The sequence below is a fragment of the Manacus candei genome, unplaced genomic scaffold (genome assembly GCF_025592945.1).
Source record: "Manacus candei isolate 608988 ecotype Guabito, Panama unplaced genomic scaffold, ASM2559294v1 h1tg000053l, whole genome shotgun sequence".
Taxonomy (NCBI): Eukaryota; Metazoa; Chordata; class Aves; order Passeriformes; family Pipridae; genus Manacus; species Manacus candei.
Window position 1 is genome coordinate 1,036,930 of NW_026138101.1, and position 23,513 is coordinate 1,060,442.

A 23,513-nucleotide genomic window follows, 5' to 3' on the forward strand; every position below is an offset into this window, starting at 1 on the left:
TTCATTTTTCAAGCAGCAGCTGAAGCAGATAATAGTTTTCCCTGGGGGAAAGAGAAAAGGAGCAATAGAAGATTTCAAAAGGAATGTCTTACTTTACAAAGCCTTATAACCTACACCACAGAGGGTTTTGTCGATGAACAATACAGGGAGCTGTTTTCATGGCCTGTGGGTTATGCAAGAGAACTCTGTTATTGCAAGAATCCCACCCAAGGCCAGTCTGAGAGGGTTGTCAAAATGAAAAGAATGGAAGTGATTTCTATGTAGGATTTTTAAAAGGAATTGATCCTGAGAAATGCTGACCATTTCCTGGGAGGCTGCAAGCCTTCAGCTTCCATCACCACTCTCCCTGTATTAATATCTCAATCTCAGGCTTCTTGAAATCTCCAGGAATCTCTGAATGATACAGAAGCTGAACTCATCCATAAGGTTTTCTACTAATATTTTTGTAAATGCCTCAGTACTCTGATTTAGCTCATTTACATGGAGTTACAAGAGTGTCTTGAGGCACTAAAGACATTGATGTGTCTTCCTGTGGCTATGGATGTGCATAAGGTTATCCAGGTTTTCTGGCTCATGTGTCCTAATGTTTTCAGAAGCTGATGTGCACTAACCACAACTGCCACAAATTAGGCTCATGAAGACTTTTAGCACAATTTTTAGGCTTATGTTAACCAAATCTGTATCATGGGTTGTAAAGAAGTTTATTAGGGTGGATTACAGTGGATTAAAGATCATTATTATAATTATGGAAGGAAAAGGTCAATTTCTAGCTACCCTTTATTGAAAAACACCAAGTCTGACAATCTCTTGTTAAGAAGCATTGCTAAAAGATGTTTTATTTTGGTTTTCCAATGGAAAAAGTTGTATTTGGCTAATTATCTCTGTTTAAAACTGCAACGTTTCTGTCTATAAGCAGTGCATATACAAATACCATCATGGTTTTTGGTGACAGTTCTTACGTCTTCCTCTGTCTCTGAAGACACTGGGAATCAGACACAGACAGAAGCTGTCCTTGACAGCCCATTTCCTGAAGAGCTGAAGCAGGAGGACTAACCAGCCAACTTTGAAGGCTTTCATTTTGGCTGAAAATGAAGTTATAAAGTGGTTAATGGAATTTCTAGAACTTAATTCATTGCCTGTGTGATTTAAGTGTTTGGTTTTTTTTAAAGTCTTTTTCATATATTGTAATGTTTCTCAGTAATGTTTTCTCTCTCTTAATGGTATGTTATCTTACCTTATGACCCTCAGTTCCCCAGGGCTATACTGCTCACATAGCTTTTTTTCCCTCCTCGTCTTCCTTGGGAAGCTCTAACATATTGTTCTAAAATTTGTAATTAGGTAGTGCTCTGTTTTTGTCTTTTCACTGATAGAGAGGGCCCAATTCCCTTCTCAATTCTTACTTCAAATGTTGAGAATCCCAAATTCCCTGTCCTTCTGAAGGACAACTGGTGCTCAATTCCAATCTCACTGGCATCAATCTGACCTATGTGTTTTGCTTGGTTTAATGGGTACATAACAGTAGCAATGACAGAGCTCAGGAGATGTCAAAAGGAGGCAAACACACCTTTGTAGGGCTGAACTGGGAGCAGGATGTGGATGTTTAGCTTCATTCATGAATAGTCCTGACACACTTTGGAGGACTTTGGGCTCATGACAAGTTTTTTGCCACGGGGCCCAAAGTGCACATTTGCTTTCAGGACTGTGACCTCAAATTACACAACCAAATTTGTGTGGTTTCCTGCAGTCGTTTCAGAGCAAACAGCTGTCAGCAGGGCTGGCCTGGGCTCACTGGGGCTGAGCAGTGGCTCCTGTACCTCAGTGCCGGACACTGGGACCGACAGCCAGCAGGATTTCGGGAGCCAGGACCTCCAAAGGCCATGGGGGTGTTGTTCACAAAACTGGGTTCATTACTTAGAGTGCAACAAGCCAATAAGTTACACGAGAGAGACATTGGTTATTTATTTCAGACTTACAGAAGCCTGGTGCTTGGTGGTATTCCACAAATCCAACACATCCATCAGACTTTTCACACCATTATATGCAGAAATTCAGAGTTAGTAACTTTCCAAGTACAGTCCCTCTAATTAGGATTGGTTAGTAATTTACACACAAGTTAAGCAACCCAAGTTAAATTCTACACATGCTCAGGGGAAGGGTGATGTGATTTACTGGTTCAGGGGTTGCAGCGGCAGTGCCGGGTCGAGGGTTGGACTGGATGGTCTTAAAGGTCTCTTCCAACCTTGATGATTCACAGAATTACAGAATCATTTAGGTTGGAAAAGAACTCTGAGACCATCGAGTCCAACCTGTGAGTGATCACCACCTCCTCAACTAAACCATGGCACTGAGTGCCTTGTCCAGTCTTTCCTTAAACACCTCCAGGAGCAGTGACTCCACCACCTGCCTGGGCAGCCTAATGCCCAGTCATCCCTCGCGTGAGGAAATTCCTCCTAATGGCCAACTTGAACCTCCCCTGTTTCTCTGTGTTCTCTGTGATTAGACTATGTTCACTATGACTCTGATTCTAACTTGAACTCTGACGGAAGGGGCGGTGCCGGGGAGCTCCGAGCGCTGAGGACGCGCCGGTGCCGCCCCGGGGCGGGGCCGCGCGGTGACCCCTGTGCCCACACTCAACATGGCGGCCGACACACCCCCCAGCCCCGCCACAATATCCTCGCTTTCCATTGGCGAGGCGGGCTGTCAGTCTGCGATTCCACCCAATCAGCGCGCGCAGCGCTGCCCCGTGGGCGGTGCCGCGGCCGGTGCCGGTGTGTGGCCGGGAGAGGGATGAGCCGCCTGTGCCCGCGCCTGGGCCCGCGCCCGCTGCTCTGGGCAGCGCGGGGCGCGCGGCGCCTCTCGGCCGCGGCCGCCCCGGGCATGGAGGAGCTGCTGCGCCGCTCGGTGCCGCCGCTGCCGCCCTACGAGACCAAGGAGAAGGCGCCGCCTCCCGCGGAGCTGCGCGGCGCGGAGTTCGTACAGTTCTACCGCGCTCTGCCGCCCGGGCCGCCCCGCGCAGAACTCCTCACCCGCCTGGCCCAGGACTTCGGCGTGGAGCACGGGCGGGTGGCCGAGGCCGCCGGGAAGGTGCTGCAGGCCCGGGAACAGCGCAGGGAGCCCGGGGCGCTGCTGCAGGCCGAGGACCGGCTGCGGTACTACCTGAACCCCCAGTACCGCGGGCTCTTCCAGCACCTGGGCCGCCTCGAGGGCGGGCTGCGCTTCCTCGTGGAGCTCCGGGGCGACCTGGTGGAGGGGCTGGCGAGCAAGGAGGTGGATGGGCCTCATGTCAAGGTGAGGGCAGAGATGAGGGTGGGTGGCTCTGAAGGAAGTCGGCGGGGATGTGGTTTGGGGCTTCCTGTTCCTGGAGCCACGGTGGGATGGAAAGTATGCCGTGAAGCCGATTCGATGCTGGGGTGTCCATGGGCCCCTCAATTCAAGTGGGACGTTCAGGGGCTGCAGTGGGGCCGGGGAAGGACAGCGGAGCTGGAGAAGGGTCTGGAGGGCAGGTCCTGTGAGGAGCAGCTGAGGGAGCTGGGGGGTCTCAGCCTGGAGAAAAGGAGGCTCAGTGGGGACCTTCTCGCTCTCTACAACTCCCTGACAGGAGGATGGAGCCAGGTGGGGGTCGGGCTCTGCTCCCAGCGAATAAGGGACAGAATGAGAGGAAAACAGCCTCCAGCTGTGCCACGGGAGGTTTAAGTTGGACACCAGGAAGAATTTCTTCACAGAAAGAGTTAAACATTGGAAGGGGCTGCCCAGGGAGGTGGTGGAGTCCCCATCCCTGGAGGTGTTTAAGGAAGGACTGGGTGTGGCACTCGGTGCTCTGGTCTAGTTGACAAGGTGGGGATTGGTCCCAGGTTGGACTCGACGGTCCCAGAGCTCTTTTCCAACCTAATCAATTCTGTGGTGGGACACAAGTGAACCCCATCCCACAGCCACGGCACCAGCGAGAGCTGCCTGTGTTGATATTAGGAAGGGAGTGGCCCGTGGGGTGAAGCAATGGGCTTGCTTTCCAGAGTGGCAGTGGGAGGCTGCTGTGGGCAGTGCCACGCTGGTGCAGTGCAGCTCGTGTTGGGGCTGCCAAGCTGTGCCAGGAACTCCCTCGGTCGTGGCCTCACTCCTTAGTCTGTTCCAGGGCCACAAGTGACACAGCACTGTGTTGTGCTAATGGTGAGGAATATCAGCAGGAGAAAGGAGTTGCCATGATTTGGCTCAAGAGTGAGAAGGCAGAGGTGAAGTGAAACATCCTAAGTGGTTCCATGGTGTAGTGAGGTGACATGGCTGTGGAGGAAGGACTGCTGTAGGACATGACAGTGGCAGGAGCTGACAGGACTTCCTGGAAGGCAATGAAGAGAGACAGCAAGTCAATCAGATGCAATGACCATTAGTTATTTGCCAATATTCAGATCCAAATTAGGTTTGACAAGAAAACGATGTTCTTGGTGTCAGTTCTGTCAATGAACCACAGTCATCACATAACCGAAGCAACAACAGCTTTGGTAACATTCCACATCCAGTTGGATCATCTTAAGTAAAACTGGACTGAGTTTGCAAAATTATCAGGGTAAAAATATGTAAAACAGCTGAATGTACATGTGTCAGATAACGCAGAAACATACTAAAGACATTTGAAAGTAGGAAAACATTATCTGCAAAGCTAAAGCATCAATAAAAGGCTGTCAGGGGCGTTCTATCTTCTCAAAATATTTTCTTAAACGTTTGGGTTCGTCAGATGACTAGACTCAGTTCTGTATTTCCGTTCTTGTAGTCAGTTTTGTGCTTGTTGATCAGTTTTATTTTTCAGATGCGATGTAGTCTAAAAACGAGAGTTGATGATAAGCAGCACATAAGTCAGCACAAAACCTAGAACTGGTTTACATTGGGTTTGTTTGTGACCATATTGGCTGTAAGGGTTTACTCTGGACACTGTTTCTTTTCAGCCTGGAGTTTCACTTAGGTCATTCTCATCTTTTGCCACATCAACCCAAGACCCAGAACTGTGTGTTGTTCCCGTGTTCCTGCTAGTGTGTCTGGGAAAGGTGTTACCTGTTGCTTCTGAAATAAGTGTCTTGCTCAGCCTTTAAAATCTATTTGCTTCTGTTGCAAGTAAGTGACAGAATAACTACGAGCACCCAAGGGAGCAAAAAACCCCAGGAGGTGTTGACTGACAAGTGGTTTGTGAAGAAGGGGTGTGAGGACACAAATACTTAATTTGGTCTCGGAAAGCCATAGGTGTGAGACACCATTACCTGTTTGAGACTGTGTGTCAAAAGCAGAGAAAACTGTATGGCAGAATATTCAGGCTCTAAATTTGGGGGTGGGATTGTAAATTTTTCTTTTTCCCTTTTTTTTTTATTAAACATTTTTTAACGTTCTTTTTCTTTTTTTTCTTTCTTTTTTAATAAAGAATTTCAGTCTTGAGTAAAGAACCTTTCTAGTGATGCAATATATATTTTAGATTCTTGCAGTGGACAATTTCTTTGCTAGTTTTCCTGACTGCAGGATAGAGACATTCTGGAGCTATTAGGAAGCTCCAGAACTTGGGATGGATGATAACACATCAGAAGTCACTGTATTATTGTTATATGTGATCAATTCTTACTTTCTTGAATTTCTAAAGGTATTACTTGAAACCAAGGAGATGCAAATTAACTTCTGATTGTTTCTCCACTGGTTTCACTGTTCATAAATCATTAACAAAAGGAAAAAGCTGAGTTATAAGCAATTGAAAAAGAATGCTGTCTGCCTTACTGGAAGAATTCCTTAGATCTTAAAATAAACCCTGAACAATGCATTGGAAATTCTTAAAATGATGGATTGTGCAAAGAGAAGGAATGTGCTGCATGTAAGTTTTAGTTTATATATAAGTTGGTTATTAGAGGGCAGAATCATCACCCAGAGCAAGACAGAAAAATTATGGGCATCCATTGACAGGTTATGATGTAGTAAATGTCCCATGTGGATTGGGAAAGATGAGGAATGTCTTGACACAGGTGTCTTGATAAAATCAAAAATTTAGTGGTAAACTGTATTTTTGGAGCTGTACAGCTCTTTTTCCAAAGAGTCCACCAAAAATTCATACAGGACATACGAGGAGAAAGTTCTCTGTAATCTGTCCCAGAGGTGGATTTTCTTATCTGTTAAATATATGAATCAATTATTACCATCACAAGCCTCGTGGATAACGTTAGGAGGGCCATTTAAAAAAAAAGGTGCTGCCACATCGTACACTCTTTAAAAAGTTAAATTGCAGTGAGGCTGGGCCGAATTCTTTTTCATGATGCTGTTTGAATTTTTGTCCTCATTCTCTTATGTTCTTTTCATGTGTCCTGTTCTTTCCTTCCACCCCAGGACAGGCTCATTTTCCACTGTCCTTATAAACAAGTTGAATTTCTGATCAGCCCTTGCAGTGCACGGAGCAAAATTTGCTGAAAATCTGTTTCCTGAGTGTAGTTCTTTTATTGTTCAGAACCCTCTTGCCTGCAAGGCTTTACTTTTTCTGTGCCAGCATTTTCCTCCTGAGATGTTTTATATTTCCCTTGCTTACTCATATTTCAGCTCTCGAAATATGACTCTGGTGAAAAATTCACAACATTATTATTTCAGGTAGCAAATCATTCAACGATTGCTTTTAAAATATTTTTCATCTTTCCATATGATTTAGAAAAAGTCAGTGGAAAGTTCAAGCTTCTGGCAAAAAGATAATGAAAAAGAGAGCATTTTTGTCAAATTGATTTATAAATACACCTGCTTCCATAATTAAGCAGTAGCTGGAGTGTATCTGTAATCTTGGTCTGGTGTTGGTCTACTGGAAAAAAAAGAAATATCATAATTATTAAAAGTTTTTCTATAAAAAACGTGTTTGGTATTTGCCTCTCTAAAGTCCTGTGTAGCCATTTCATTAGTGTAGATTTGATTGAAATTCTAACAGACATAAAAACTCGTGTGCAACAAGAATTTTACAACTTTTGCATGTTTGTATCTGCACTGACGAGGAAATGTGGACATAAAATTAAATGGATCTTCCTGATGCTGGAGGAAAATTACAGAATGCATTATATGACCTGCTGGGATTTTGGTTTTACCCAAACTGTCTAAAATATTTCTTAGTCCTTAGTTTTCATTTTGCATTTTGAAAGACCTATTAAAACAAGGATTGCCCATTGCTGTGTTGTAAATATGAAATATTTTTCTATTTCCTCCACAGCTATCAACACAGAAACAACTTGGACTGTTAGAAATGGGTGGATGAAACATTTCTATTTCGTGTTTGTTCAAGAGATTACAGTAAAGTATATGCTGTATGCAGGTGATTAAGTCACTTGAAAATGCTTGTGCATACTTTACTCATTGGCTAAATGAGCAGAAATAGGGGGGAAAAAAGGAAATAACAACTTTAATTTTTTTTTAGGAATAAGACATGAAATAATATAGAACACAAGAGCCAGGGGAGTTTTCAGCACTACCATTATCAGTGCAGTAATTACTATTAGCAATAAAAAAGCAGCAAACAATCCCTTTAAATTAATGTCTAACTATTGAATCCTGGTTTTCTGATGGGATATTTTTCAGAATCTCACCAGGGATGTTCTCTGTGTATATTTTGAAGCTAACAAAACAAACAAAAAAACCCCAACTAAACCCTCCCACCACCAAAGACACGTTAGAACACTTGGCCATATCAGAGTAGATCTGTAGGTCCCAAATGAAACTTATCAGGTTAAACCCCAAAAACATGTTGAAATTCGACTCATCTGAGGGCTTTTTTATTTAGTACTTTGAGAGGGAAATTGAAATAGTTCCCTCACCAAAGTGGCATTTTTTCTTACTAAAAAAAAATTAATTGAAGGTTTTCATCAGAGTTCTCCCATTTGTTGCCCAATAAATAGGGACTTGTTGGGAAGATTAAAAAGCCTATAATTTGCTGTCTTGTAGCAAGAACACAGAATGAGAAAAAATAATCACAGTTTATTATACTTGGCTAATATAAATTGAAGTATAACTGGTAATTTGAAATACTAATGTGAGTATGTCTTGTTGCTCAGATTTAAAATTGGGATGCTGAATAACAAATATGTGATTTCTTTTCAGTGAAGTATTGGAGATGTAATTTTTATTACTAGAAAGGCCTCTGAAATGAAAATAAGAATTTACTTACCACTACCTTTACAAAATAAGAGAATGTACCACTAAGTCTACAAGAGATGCAAAATTGGGACTGTCCTTGTTGGAGTAAAACCTTTTGGAAATGTGTATATTGTGATATTAAACACAACTCAGATTTTTTTTCTTAGATGGCTGAGTTAACCACGGTTTTGGATAGTATAAATTTTTATGTCTTTCTGCACCAAGAAATTTGGTTAACATAGAATCATGGAATTTTGGATGTTTTCCCCTTTTCCCAGTTTCCATGCAGGATAACTGGTGTTCTCCTTGCTCCCTGAGCCACATTCCTGCCAGAGCTGCAGAGCAGAGTGTTCAGTTCCTGCCCAGCAGGAGTGCAGCCATCAGCACTTTTCCCTCCTTCAGCTGGGCTGCAGCTGAAATGGTGTTCCAAGAAGGGGATGGATGACAAGAGAGCCATAAGGATCTGTTCCTTTGACCCCAGATCTGACAAATCCAGCCCATTTTTCTGGTTTACAGTACAAAAGAAAACAAAACAAGCAATCCTGGAGACTTTGACTACACCAAGGGGTATCTGACCAAAATGATTTATGGTTATTATCTAAAAACTTCAGAGCTGTGCAGAAACGTGGATTCACAAGGGAGATACCTTAAAGTCAGAATAAACAAACCAATCAGAATATACTTGTTTAGGAAAAAGGTATTGGAGAAAAAAAATAATCATGCATGACAGAATTGTTCTGTGCAGATAAATGGCTGTTTCTTCTGTGTTTATAAATTTCAGGTTTTCTAGTATGTTGAATTAAGGAATAAAACCATTCTCTTATTCAATCCTGGCATATTTGTAGCAGTTGCTTTGGCCAGCAGGAACCTTCTTTGATATGTGGACAAGGCAAATGGAAGACAAAAAAACCAGGCTCTGGACTCTCTTTAAGGGATTTTCATGCTGTACTGAGTTCAAGAATACTTCTTCAATTCAAAGAATTTTAGATAGGAAATCTTTAATAATACAGGCAGCAGGAAATTAGTAGGGAATATAAAAATCACCCTGACTGTTTCTGAAAGTATTTGATATTTCAGGTGGGTTTCATCTGTTTCACACTGTTCCAAAGCTGGTTTGATTTTTGAGTTCTGTGGTCTTATGCTGCTGTTTTTATTTTTCTTGCTCAAAACTATTCATATTTCCAGAGAAGAAAAATTCTGCAAAACCTGTAAAAAATTCTATAAAGTTCTATCTGCCTCCTGTTGAAAGATATTTTCTCATGGTATTTAAATCTGAGCAACTGTGGCCTTATGGTCAAGACTGCTCAAATACTTCTACCTATTGTCTGCTTTTCATCTGCATTTTTTTGCCTTATCTTCTGTGTAGTTTGCTATAGAAATTGTCCAGCTGAACTGGTAAATCTTCTCAAACAGAAGCATTAGTTTCTTTTAACTTCCCAGTGTTGTAGTTTGAATCAATCAAGGTTCTCTTTACTCACATTCCTGTGTTCTACCTTGCTTATTTAATTCCAACTTTCTTCTGCTTGCAGGAAATGAGTGGAGTTCTGAAGAACATGCTGTCAGAGTGGTTCTGCACAGGATTCCTGAACTTGGAAAGGGTCACTTGGCAATCCCCTTGTGAAATACTCCAGAAAATTAGTGAGTAAGTGCTAAAGGTTGGGAAGACTCGTTTATGAAGAGGTGATGAAATGCTTGGGACTGCACAGATCCACTGTTTTCAAAACTCTGCTTTTCAATACTGAACCACAGGCAAAGTATAATAATGGAATATTTTCATTTAACACTCTGTAGAGCACACATTTAACAACTGAATTAAAGAACAGTAAAGGGGATCATTTGTCCCATAATCTGATCCTTTAGCTCACACGCTGCCCTTGTAGACTGCTGTGTTTTTTTCCAGCTTTCCCAGTTACTCTTTACACATTTTCCTACAAACCCAGATCCTTGCCTTTGCTGCCACAGATGCTGCAGCTGCTGCTGCTGCTTCCATGGGCCCCCATCTCTCCTCAGTCTGCACCAGCAGCACATTTAAATCTCGTGCAGCCCAACACTCAAGAGCATTTTTTACTTCTAATCCAGTGATATTCCCCTTCCTGGCTGGACCTGGTGAGGTGCACAGGATCACCTGTGACCTGTGTGTGAAGAGAGAACCTTGGGTTTTATGTAATGTGCTCTAAAACATTTATTTCTGAATTTCTGTCAAAGCTGTGAGGAAGTTGCAAATGATTGGACTCAAGTTATGTTGTTGTGCCACTTTGTTATATAGAAAGCTTGAAGAAAACTGCATCTCTCAAGAGTTCTGACAGTATGTGACTTAAATGTTGAGGAGGCAAAGAAAAGAGATCTTGTATACCAGCTAAAGGTTCCAAATAAAAATAATGAGTAAGAATTAATCTTCAAGGGAATTTGGCAAACACACTAAAGAGTAGATGTGCAATCTGCCTTCACAATCCACTTTGTCAGTTTGCTGATGAATTTTACTTTACTCACAGCCTGATTCTCCTCCTTTCATTGGAGAGTTTTGTCCCTGACATCAGTGGGAAAAATGAGGAGCTTGTAGGGTTGGCAGCTGACCTCTTATTTTGAAAAAATGATAATAATTGTACTTTTCTTTTCTCCTTGAGTTCTGAAGCTGTGCATCCTGTCAGGAACTGGGTTGATATGAAGCGTCGAGTTGGGGCCTATAGAAGATGTTACTTTTTTTCCCACTGTGCAATCCCAGGGGAACCATTGATAGTCCTGCATGTGGCTCTGACCAGTGACATCTCCAACAACATCCAGGTACAGTCACTGCTGCATTTAGTACACAGCAAAGTGCTCAAATTGCAATGTGCTTCCTTTAAAATTCCTTATAATTTGTGAATATTTGGGTTTGCTTCATCTTTTTAAGAGATGAGAGAATTGTAAAAATTACAGGGATAATCTGTATATGTAGCTGTATTATGTAAGTTGACATTTAGGGGAGTTGCTCAAGTGGGAGAAGAATGAGAAAAAATAAGAAATATATAAAAAATGGAGCAAATGAGATTAAAATTCCAAAGTGGTTGCAGTTAATTCTGAAAATTTTAAACCATGTTATTTGCAGCATTTACTAATGGATAAACAGCTCTTCTTTCTTCTTTTTCGTTAGATTCTTATTGTTTCTCACAGAGGGTTATGAATAAAAGAGTGGGGAAAAGGGCTAATACATTTAAAAGTTAAAAAGAAAGACTTCCTCCCCATAATGATGATGATAACCATTAATAACTTTTCTTTTAAATTCTAATTTTCCCAGGCCATAGTGAAAGAAGTGCCTCCTTTAGAAACAGAAGATACAGAGAAAATATCAACAGCCATTTTCTACTCCATCAGTTTGACTCAGCAGGGGCTGCAGGGGGTGGAACTCGGGACCTACCTCATCAAGAAGGTGGTCAAGGAGCTGCAGGTGGGTTGATGGGGGGTCCTTGAGGTGCTGTTTGCCCACTGTGCTGCCCTGACCTTCCTGGGTTTCCAGTTCTTGTCCCTGCTCAAGGCCAGGAGCTGCTGGGTTTTCCCAGGTCAGCCTTGGAAGATGTGCAAGGACTTGGAAGAACATTTTCTGCTCTTGGTTAATGTCTGCCAGGTGTAGGTTCTGTTCCACAGCTGGCACATCCCGTGTGAATTCCTGTGTTTGCCTCCTCACATGTAGGTTACCTAAAGTCAAATGAGTCCATTTCTCTTGAAGGTAACTTGGATACAGCTGGATTTTGCACTGTTGTCTATGTTAGGATTCACTGTTGCCTCTCTGTTGAGGGGGTGGACCCTGCAAGCAGGTTCCGTCCAGGCCCCTGATCAACATTTTCTCTCTTCAGTGTACCTGACAATGCCTTTTTCAAAATCTTACACCTGCTCCAGTAACAAAAATACTTCCTGTACATTAATTTGTTCATTTTTTTTGTTTGTTATATTGATTTGCCTCTGGTTATTTATGCAGTTTGCATGCTTGCCTTGAATATCTCTATTTAGGAAAATAAAAAGATTTTTTTGCCCAGGCATTTCTTGCAATATAGTTAAGAGAATGTCTTGATAGTCCAAGAATCAGTTGCTTTATACAAGTCAGATCTATGAATTTAATATCATTACATGCCCTAGGAATATTGTTAATAGTTTTAGTACTTCTTATAGAACCTTCTTCTAAGCAACTTGAGAAAGGGATGAAAATTCGTATATAGAATGGTGTGGAAGAGACAGTCATATTTCTGCACTGAGTACATAATTTTATTTAATACTCTTTACTACTTAAATTATTAACAAACCTGCCACTTAAAAGTGATAATCACTTTTTGTGTTCGTATTTATTCTTCCACATCTAGATTAGTAATGATGTTTGGAAAACTGTGTGATGTAGAACTTAGGTTCTGCTTACAAAAACAACTTAAAGGTGGATGCTCCAAATTTCTACTGCTACAAAATGATTGATTAGTTAACTGCTGAATCATAGCTGTCTGCTCTGAAGTTTTTTATTTTATTTTATTTTTAATGGCTATTTTGGCTGAATTCTGTTGCTTCTTGAATTTGGAATGGCTTTTAGATTAATTGTGGAAAGTGCAGTAGTCCAGGTATAATTAGGCTGTGCCATCTGTCTGATCTTGACTGAGGGGAAGTTGGAATAAATCCATGCAGTTATCTGCTTTCAGATCTGGAAAATAATTTCTGCATAATTGAGTTGCTCTCATAAAATAACCCTATTGCCATCAGATCTGTCCATCACTAATTGCTTGCAACACTTGCAAAATTGTGAGTTATAAAGGCAAACGGACACACCATGCTGAGATAACCTAATGCAAGTTCTGAAATTTGGTGTGTCCAACAGAAGAATGTGTTTCTTATTTATACTTAGGACAAAGTTTCTGCATTTCAGTGTGTAAAATCCAGCCTCTCTTCATCAAACAGACAATGAAGGGGAAACACTTTGGCTGAGATGCCTTTAAATACATTCTAATCACAAATTAATGCCTCAAAGTCGTATAACTTTATGTTGAAAACTGAGTGCTGTCCATACAGTGCCAAAGATGGAGATCTCCCTATTCCATGCACTGCTTTAAGGTGTCATGAAAAATGTGTTGTTAGTAAGGTGTTATGTGGCAAATTGAACATGGGCTTAGTTGACTCTGAAGTGCTGGCCAGACTTGAACAGCTTGTTTCTGTGTAGTTTGTATCTATATAATAAAGGTACAACAACTTTTATCTCTTGCTTTTACCCCATTCCTTTTTTGGGTACCACTGTAGGGCTAAAGAAAATACAAAGGATAATCCAGGAGTGTCTGTCCATGATGGACATGATTCTCTAATAGTTTTTCTTCCACTCTTTGATGATGTTAATATTTTTTTCTTGTCTCTTCTTGCCACTCCATGCTTTCTCCCTCTTCATTCTAAAGCATTACTCTTGAATTCTGCAAGAACCATTTTCCATTACATATTTTACATCTGTGCAGTGACCCTAAATCACTGTACTGTTGTTACAGAATTATTTGATGCACATCTATAACTCCTCCTTGCTGAGCTTTAGCTTTAAATGTTGTGCCTTCCATCTCAGTGGATTTCTCCCCTCAGAGGAGACAAGCCCTGTGTATTTACAGTTTCCAAATGCTTTCCCTGTAAAATTTCTACAAAGTGAAGGCCAAAGGTAGAGAATATGATGAGTAATATTCTTGGCAGCCTGTTTTACCTGTCTCCCAAAACTCTGGAAGTCCTACTTCAGTGGATTAATTGCACACATGTGCTCTCTTTCTCTCTGGTCAGGTGGAAGCAAAGGACTTTCCAAGGTTGTCTGTATTTTCAGGCTGGACATAATTCTTTGGAGCAGCATTACAGTGGCTTTAAAAGGGACAAATGGTGTGGCAGGAGTGCTGAGTTGACTTGGTGGCAGCAGCTTAAACAATACAGGCTCAGCAAAAAAGTCCTGGGTCAAAAATTGCATCTCATTAAGCAAGCTTCCAGCAGCCTTTGCAAAAATAGATGGGTGAGGTCTCTGATAGGAAGAGGATTTTCTATGTAACCTTTTCATGGCTTTGCAATAAACAAATCTCTTTTTAAAGTGCTGCTAAATCACTGAGTGTTCCAAGTTACAGAAGTTGAGACTGTCTTTGATTTAACTGGTAATAAAATCCTTTGGGAAGAGAAGACCATTTGAAGGGGTTGAGGATTTTGTTTCCCATCGTGTTTGAGTTGTTGATGATTAATACACTTTTATAACTTGCCAGTTGAGTTAACTTTTGTGGACATCTGTTTGCTCTGCAGAATTCTATTGGGTTCATTTTTTTCCCAAGGCTTTGCAAACTTATAATTTCTTTTATTCTCTAGTAAATGTCCTTTATCTGACTTTGCCTCAACGTAACCTGCTCTGACACTTCTAAGTCCCACTGTAACCTCAAAACTGAGGTCTCAGCTGTCATTCTTCATAAGGAGAACTCCAGATTGGACTAGTCATGAATGTGTATCATTAGGTCAGAAAAAGATATGCACAAATTAGAAGTGTGTTAACAGCCACTCTGCTTCCACCACTGAAGCCTTCATTTGACAAGAAACTGTACTGAAACATTGATCTAACAGGTATCTAAACTACAGAATTATGGCTGTAAATTCAGTTAGCACCCTCTTCCTTAAAATCTGATTAATGGACAATTAAAATAGAGCTTAATTTTTTAGAAATCTTCTTGCTGATTTGCCTGAGGTGGTCACATACTCTGCTGAACTTGAACTGGTGTAGGACAGCACTTCTCACCTTCAGAGAATGTCACCTGCTGGTTCCCTCGTGAAAGTATTCCTTGCAAATGGGTTTTTATTAGGATTGTTGGGAAAACTGCAGCAGTGGAGGCTCTGGGAAGGATTTCAACCCCCAGTGTTGAGCACTATTAGTTTGGGGCACTGTGTACAGGTTAAATACCCCTGCTTTTGGGTCTCTCATTAATTTAAGCAGATGGAGGATGGATGAAGTTGAAATGGGTCCTCGGTTTCCTCTCTTTAAATGTGCACAGTTTGCAGTTTGAATCCTTGATCTCTACCTAGACATGATGATTTGGAATTTGCCACAGGTGTTGCTATATATGTTTCTGTGAAGGGGAGGGATATACTGGAAATCAGAGCAGGACCTGAGGGATGTAGCTGGTGTCTCATACAAAGGGCATCCTGGGAGAAAGTGGGCTGCTCTCAGGAGCAGATTGTTCTGTTTTTGGTAGTTTCTTCACAAAAGTTTGCTACACAAGTAATATAGAAGGGTTTTATATACAGGCTTCTGTTGTTATCTGAGCATATCCCGTTTGCATTTTTTTGGGATGAATTCATTATTCCACTGATACCACTTTGGTCCCAGTTCTCCCTGTACAAATCTGAGAATGGGCTGTGTAGGCATTCTGTGTGTGCTCCCTTGGTTATATTAATGTATATAAAGCAGGGAGCAGACAACAAAAATAATCTCTGGTGTTTCTAAAATTCAAGCTTGTGTCGTTCCCAGAAACGAATTGGATTTTGAAACTATTTTAGAGGACTACAAGAAAACAAACAAACCGACCCCAAACTGGGTGCTGGAAGAGGAGCAGGCAGATTGTTTCTAGCAGGCTGAGAGGTGCTGGTGAAGGTGGAGACAATTAGATTGCTCATTAGGCAGACATTTAATTCAGAATGTGTTTATAGCCACTCTGAACGCTCTGGAGCTCTGCAGAAGGTACATCATGGCAATTCAGTCTGCAGATGACAGGCACAGATAACTGTGGTGAAGCCTTTGAGAAAACTGCTTAAGATTTTATAGCCTGTGGCATCTGGGGGAGAAAACTGATAGCTGCTGTGTGACTCAATAGAATGCTTAACAATTGGTGGCAGATTTTAGCTTTCTGCTTGGGCTGTTGATAATTGCTACCTTAATTTGATCTAGGTGACCTGGGGAGATCATAATTTCCAAAACAGGCTTTGCTTTCATTGATGAAAAATGTGACCTTGGACTACAGCTTTCAGAGTGCAAGACAGTTTCAGATGAGATATGGATAACAGGAGAAATCTGTGCTGTTCTGCAATGGAAAAAAAGCCTAGAAAAAAAGACAATCAAACACAGAAATCTACCCCAAACCAAAATTAGCAGCTGTTACTTAATGGTGTGTGGGTTTCTGACAGGAAAGTAAACATTAATGGATTTCCACAATAGCCTTAGAAATTAGCACATCAATTTAGCAACAACATAAATGTGCACACTCTGTTGCATTTATTTATTTTTCCACAAGAAATGTCCGCCCCAGATAAGCTCCTAAACTCAAGCATTTATCAGATATGTGGTACTTTGTACTGTAGCTTCAAAAGGGGGTCACTTTGCCATGTCTTACCTGTCCTAAGAAGTAAAAAAAATGTGCACAATTTCCCAATTTGTATTTATTAATAAAGGAGGAGCTGCTGTCTTCCTGTTAAATATTTTGGGTTGTCTTGCTGAACATGTCACTCCTTAAAGGGATGATGAACAAAGAGGAGTCAACACCAGCAGGATTCGGTGTCAGTTATTGAATTAGGAACTTTGCAGTGGTTATTATTAACACACAGATAGGGGAAGAAATCATTCATTCTCACTTTTGTCACTGTGGGTGGTGCTCAGGTGCCCTCTGGGCTTTGCAAGCTGGGAGATGAGATTGGGATTGTTGCTTTATGGGAGCTATGGACAAAGCTCAGCTCCTGTGTGGAAAACTCAGGCAAATGCTCTGTGGCAAAATAGTATTTTCAAGCACTGCTTTCTTAGCAGAGAGAGTGTAGAAGAGATTCAGTCTTTGTGCTAAGCAGCCTTTTCTCTTGGTCCAGTCAGTTTTTCCTTTGGCCTGAAAGAAGAATTTCTGCTTCTCAAATTTCAGCATTACCTTCCTTATTCCCCTCTCAGGTTTTAACCCTAAATATCTGTGAAGAAATCATGAAAGAGACCTGAGCAGTGTGTTCTCAAAGGCACTATCTTTTATAGGATAAGTGATATAGTTAGGAAAAAAGGCAAACCTTTAAGGAGTGTAATCCTATCTTTGGGTCAAAAAGAAACACATTCCATATTCCTTGAATCCTTGCCTGGAGGAAATAGCCTCTAACAATTTTTTCTTCTTCTCTATGGTTTTTTTTCCCCCCTTTTTCATCCCCACTGTACAACAGTAAAATCTGTAGCCCCTCCTGCAGCACATGAAGGTTTTGTCATGGTAGGTCATTAATTTGAAAACTTTTACCCATTTATTCCTGTCTTGTGCTCTTTGTATTATGAACTGAAGAGGAACTTTAAGGCACAAAAAAAAATGAAGAAGAGTGAACCCCCATTTTGAAGGCCAGTCTCTCTGAGGGGAGCTGGCTGCTGCTTCAGGATGGGACATGAAAAGGGCACTTCTCATTATAGATGATGGGTTTGTGTTTCTGTGCCCTGAGGTTCCTCTGCAGGTCTATCACATGTGAGGTGGTCCCTGAGATCTCATCCATCATTACTGTGTGGACAGGCAGGAGGCTCCTGGGTCACTGAATCTTCAGAAGGGAGTTGTGACCTCCATTCTGGGCAGAAATTCTTCCAGCTGACATGCAGGAGGTCACATTATGGGACAGCAAAGTGTCTCAGCAGCTCAGCTGTGTCCAGTCCCAGCAGAGTCAGCACAGCTCAGCCCTCAGGGTGCTGATGGGGCAGTGAAGGTGATGCTGCTCCTCACTGACTTGACAGAACTGAAAGCCCTCTGCTCTTTCTCCAGGAACAAACACCTTTGAGTTTAGGAGTGGCCTTTAAAAACTTGCTTCTTCTTCCTCCTTCTCCAGGAGATCCATGGTTTTGTGTAGCAGTGTTGAGTCCAGGAAGGTGTAGCTGACAAGGGGGTCCATGGGCAGAGCTCTCCTCTGCAGGGCTAATGAAAATCCTGCTGCTTGAAAGAAAAGTGCACTCCAGAGGTGATGATTAGGTGTGCTTCTTGATTAAGAAACACAAGGAGGGGAACGAAAGGTGACCAGAGGAAGATGTAGTGAGTGCATTTGATTCTGTATTAAAATTTTATAAAGTTACTTTGAATTGATTTGTGGATAAACAGTGTTTATATCCATGGGGAAGTATTTAGCACAGGGCTCAGAAGGAAAATGTTTGAAGTCTGTGGAGTTGCTTTATTCTGTGCTTATTTTTTCCCTTTTTCTGCCTCCAGATATATTTTTTTTTAATTTACTGTGTCATTGCTCTTTTTCAAAAGCAAAGGGAGAACTTTTTCTAAAGAGTCTAAACTGTCTACTCTAAGAAACATTCTTTTAATTAAAACATACTTTCTGTATCTGTGCCTCTAGTATCCACAGTCTACAGTAAGAGCACAACCCTAATAAACTCATTTTTTTATAAATGTTGTATTCCCTAAAATTGTAGGAAGATGTGTAAGAGATGTCTGTAAATGAACTTTTCTTTTTTTATTTTATGAAATACACATGCAAGGAAACCTGATAGTTGTATTTCATAGATTGTGTTAAGGACATCAGCTTCAGAATTACTCTTAAAAGTAAAATATCATCATATCCTTTAGTGGAAACTTGAAAAAAGTTCCTGCTTTCCTAGTTTCTGCTGCTTTCCTGGTATTGCACTCCCTGACTCTGGAAGCTGTAGCAGTTATGACTATTGATCCAGTCAGGATCTCCTGAGTGCTCTGATTTGTTCAATAAGATACAGAAATTAGTGTTTTTAGGAAATAATTTGCTTTTTTTTCTTTATTTGATTCTTTGAGGAGATAAAATGGGGTGTTTGTTTGTAACTTGGTCTGCTTTTCTTGTTCCTACCTGCTCCCAAAAGGGATTCTTCAGCTTACATGTCTGTATAACAATCAGAGCTTCAGCTCAGGGAAAAGATATTGTGAATACCAGCCATGGAAGTTGTTAGGAAAGGTGCTTGTCTCCAGCCTGAGGTGAGCCAGGCCAGCATTCCCTGGCTCCTGCATCCTCCTAGAGCAGAATTCCCTGGCTCTGCATCCTCCTGGAGCAGATGTGAGCACAGGGAACCTGAGGATGCCACGGTGCAGGAGCAGCTCAGACAACCTGTCCCTGCCAGAGCCATTAACGTGCTGAGGAGGCACCATCTGAGCCCTGATGGCTTTTTAATGCTTACCTCAGTAATCCTCAAAGCACAAAAAGTGCAATTTGTAGTCATTTAAAGACAATTTTCTGTTGACATTAAGATGCCTCTGTAATGTTGATGAATGTCTTGGTTCTCACCACTTCCTCCTGTATGAGCAGTAATTAAACCAACACTGTGGTGGTTTCAGTTCAGCTCTGTCTTCCCTCTGTTCCTTTGCCCCCCACTCCTTTAGAAGGGTTGATTAATGTAATTTTTATTAATTCCAAGTGCTGATGTAATTTTTGTTAATTCCAAGTGTTCCAAGTGACAGGATATTCTTCATGTTGATGTGCCCCAAAACTGACACACAGCTCTCCTTATGTATGTTTTGCTTCATGTTACACAGTTACAGGTTTTAATTACATAGTTTATAGGTTTTAATCATAAATTAGGAGGGGTACAGTAGAAGTTTCTCTTTGTTAAAACAAGAACTGTGTGAATGTTTTTTTGTTACTGCAAGTATGTATCTCTTATCTTGCTATTTTTAAGGACTATCATGAAAAGTAGCTGCCTTGTATAAAGAACTTAATTCAAAATTTCAGGGAATGCTTCTTTCCATAAAAATCTAAAAATAGTACCTGCCCTCATTTTACAGTAGACTGAAGTAGTAAACTGCCCTTGATTTAAAAAAAGTAGTTACATATAAAAAATAAATGGCATTTAAAAGGTTCTAAAAACTTGTAGGTTTATTTAAAAAAAATATTCCTCAGAATAACTTCTTTATGGCCTGTGATTCTATTTGTTTATTTCTGCCTATAAAATGATACCAGAGCTCAGGGTTGGTAAGTACTGCATAAGTACTTTTATATAGATTGGGTGTGAGGACTGTAATTCAGTCAGTGTTAAAGTTTTCTTCATGTTCCTGAGTGCTTTCTACTCACTAACCTGATACTGGCAGGGTGATTTTTAACCTCTTTTTTGTGTCTGTGTGAGTCAGTTCCGTGTCAGAATCCCTGGTTTTCCCTTGACTTGAAGCTGTTCTTTCACTCAAACTTCCCTGTGTCAGCCGTGACAAAACTTATGATTTTTTTTCCTCTCCTTTCGTCTGCAGAAAGAACTTCCTCAGATAAAAGTTTTTTCTACTCTCTCACCCATCCCAGGATTCACAAAATGGCTTGTTGGCCTCCTCTCCCCCCAAACAAAAGAACAGGGAAGAAATGAACTTTTTACAGAGTCCGAATGGCAAGAAATCTCTGCGATCACAGGAGACTCTTCCACTGAGACACTGAAAAAACTCTTAAACAACAACGAGTGGGTGAGATCAGATAAATTAGTCGAGGTGCTGAATCCTCCACTGATGAGACTCTGTGCCTGGTACTTGTATGGAGAGAAACACCGTGGTTATGCCCTTAATCCCGTGGCAAACTTCCATCTCCAGAACGGCTCCGTGCTGTGGCGGATAAACTGGATGGGGGACACGAGCCCTCGGGGCATTGGGGCTTCCTGTGGCATGATGGTGAACTACAGGTATTTCCTGGAGGACACAGCCAGCAACAGTGCAGCTTACCTGGGCACCAAACACATCAAAGCCTCGGAGCAGGTGCTTGCCTTGGTGTCCCAATTCCAGCAAAATAGCAAACTGTAATTAAAAATTCTGAAAGCTAAGAACGAGTGTTCCTCACCCATAAAGAGCTGTAAGAATCTGCAGTGCCTGTATTTAAATGAGAATGTATTGTAAAGCAAATTTGCCCAGCACACTACATATCTGGATGGTCAGTTGTCTTGCTTCTGTGGCCATATATTCAAAACCTGACTGGCTCTGCAAGTTCTGGACATCTGTTTATGTGCAGGTGGGTTGGAGGTGTGTAGTAAAGGGTGAGTAAAATTCTCTTAATCAGTTACAACTCAGCAGTAATTGAATGGACAATACTTGAGCCAAGCATTATTTTGTTGGTAATAAACCTGTATAAACTGTCCTGTAAGGAGCTGCACTTTGTCATAATGCTGCTGTAGATTGTTCAGTACACAAGTACCTGGAAAGGACTGAATGAAGGTAAATTGTTATTCAAAACCTTAATCTGCAATTTTATTTCTATAATATCTATCTTTTTCACCCTTAGAAAATTCTCATGTAAAACCTTTTTAGGTATTTTCTTTTTTCAAATGCACTAAAAATCTCACTGAATCCTTGCTTTGCTGAAGCATGGAAAAGCCTTGCATTAATGTTCAAAACCCAGGATCTCTCAGTGCAGCAGGTATGTTGTGTTGTATTTCCATCTTCTGGCTGCTAAAATATGCTGAGCAATAAGGAAGTGTTCAAACAGGAGAGGAGAACAAGAGAGACTGATACTTGGGGATCAACTGAGAAGTTTCTAAATATGTATGTTATACTTTGGCTCTGATAATGTTTTAAGTTAACAAAGAGCTTTTTTAATAAAGGGGTAGGTGTGACCTGTAAATCAATAAAAGAGACTTTCTCAATAAATCATGTCTGGTTGTATTTCAACATCTCCCCTCACTTAGTGACCCTTCTTGATAACAGTTTCACCACAGAAGAAGGCCCATTTTAAAAGGATTTCATGCTGATTTGTAATATCTGATTTATTCTGGTCCAATTCCAGTCCTGTTTTCAAGAAAAGAATTACACAGAGGATTCAAAAGTAATGGAGTGTTTGCTCGTGTATGAAAACAGAAGTGAAGAAATCTGTAAGTGTCCAACTTTCTCCTGGAATGCAGTTAGTTAATTGGAGACACTATTTTCATAGTCATTGTTAGAAACAAATTCCATCCTCCACACTGGTAACCTGTTCTGGGAACAGGTTGCAGGGATTTCTGTTCATGGTGGATTTTTAACAGCAGTAGTTAAAGGACAAGAATATATTCACTGCCTGTTATTCCGTTGAGAGCAGAGGCAGCATCTGGCCATCAGTGGCAGGATGTCACATTAACAGTGACAACTCTCTATGCCATGTAGCCTTCAGTATGTTTTTAAGAATAGTTCAGAAGTCAGCATCTTTCTTATACAGAGTTAGTTTATTGATTTTTATAGGATTAAAAGAAATACCAAAGAAGTGTCATCCCCTGGTAAACAAAAATGTGTCCGGTTGCCAAAACCACTAAAGAAAAGTTAAGTTCCTCTTGAACTGTGGTGGTGGAGTAAATATAAGTTGGTCTTGGTTTGGGGTTTTTGCACCTTCTCTGGATATCTTGCTGAATGTGCCTTAGGGAACACTTTATTCATGAGGGGAACTAAGGATTAAACACTCAAACCCACTGGGAACTTTTAGTCAGAGACTTTGAACAGGCAACTCCAACCTGGCCAACCTGAGGCAGTAACTTCAGAGTGACTGTCAGTTTTTGCTCTTGGATCAGGAGTTATGGTAAGTTTTCTGCACAACAACAGGTAAGTAGAGTCTGTTTAGTGCTTCATATGGAAGTCTGGGCTTTACCCTCAAGAAATGCTGGAAGTTGAGCACAGGTATTGAACAATTGCATGTCCAGAGGAGAGTTCAGGCTGGAAAAGAGGCAGGGCACAGTCAAATGTGTATAATGGTTTGGATTAATTAGGGCATCTTCTCCTGGCATTTTTATTTATTATTACATGAAGAACCTGGTTGCCACTTCTATTGCAAACCCCACATTTTTAAGGCATTGTTAGAATTCTGTTTAAGTTCCTTCTAAAATTTGTGTACAACTTTTAGTCCTGGAACATGAACATTAGGGAATATACAGTGTGTGTATGTGTGTGTGTATTTAGCACCTTGATATGAAAAGCTTCCTAAAAAGTAACTATTTACAGTTGAGAATGTCAGACCTGTATCAGAATATCACACCAAACTACTCCCACATCACTTTTCTCTGTGGCATATGCATTTTGCTTGTCAAATTTTTTAATGTGAAATAACACTGAGTTGGTACAGAAATTTTCACCACACAATCACTACAGGACACTCCTCTTTTTCAGTGATCAGAGGATGGCTTTGTTCTGCTTTTGGGTTTTCTAGAACTGCCTTAGAATTCAGGTTTCAAGGTGAAATTTAGCTGCTTATATAAACATGTACTAGCCTTTCTTGGCTGGGAGGAATAGAGAAAGACAACCCTCTGTTACATGAAGCTCTTCAAGTTTGAGGAAACCTGGTCATTTACTTCAAGTCAAAGGGTTCTGAAAATGCAATGATTTTGAAAGACAGTTTTATTTTGAAGCAGGAGGAGCTCTGAGGGCAATTAAATGTGCATCCTCCTGACCACAGTTCAAAAAGAGCCAACGCTTCTGCTCTGTTGCAGATGGAAATACAACATAATCCCATATTCTTAACAGCTGGACTCGAAGGATAATGAGTTTTTTCCACTTGGAGCCCCAGAC

The 23,513-nt window shown here is 41.0% G+C and overlaps 1 protein-coding gene across 1 annotated transcript; it reads left to right on the forward strand.

Moving 5' to 3' along the window:
* The first annotated feature begins 2,764 nt into the window (after positions 1 to 2,764).
* Positions 2,765 to 21,635, forward strand: MLYCD (malonyl-CoA decarboxylase). The gene is made up of 5 exons (XM_051801771.1): positions 2,765 to 3,288; positions 9,651 to 9,763; positions 10,746 to 10,902; positions 11,396 to 11,545; positions 20,262 to 21,635. The coding sequence occupies exons 1-5, from the start codon at positions 2,788 to 2,790 to the stop codon at positions 20,793 to 20,795; spliced, it is 1,455 nt and encodes a 484-aa protein (XP_051657731.1). The 5' UTR covers positions 2,765 to 2,787; the 3' UTR covers positions 20,796 to 21,635.
* Positions 21,636 to 23,513: the final 1,878 nt, after the last annotated feature.

Excerpts from the sequence above, each read along its gene's own strand:
- MLYCD (XM_051801771.1), top strand. The coding sequence starts at position 2,788 with ATGAGCCGCCTGTGCCCGCGCCTGGGCCCGCGCCCGCTGCTCTGGGCA. Across the intron at positions 3,289-9,650 it reads TGGATGGGCCTCATGTCAAG|GAAATGAGTGGAGTTCTGAA; the intron begins GTGAGGGCAGAG and ends TTCTGCTTGCAG. Across the intron at positions 10,903-11,395 it reads ACATCTCCAACAACATCCAG|GCCATAGTGAAAGAAGTGCC; the intron begins GTACAGTCACTG and ends TAATTTTCCCAG.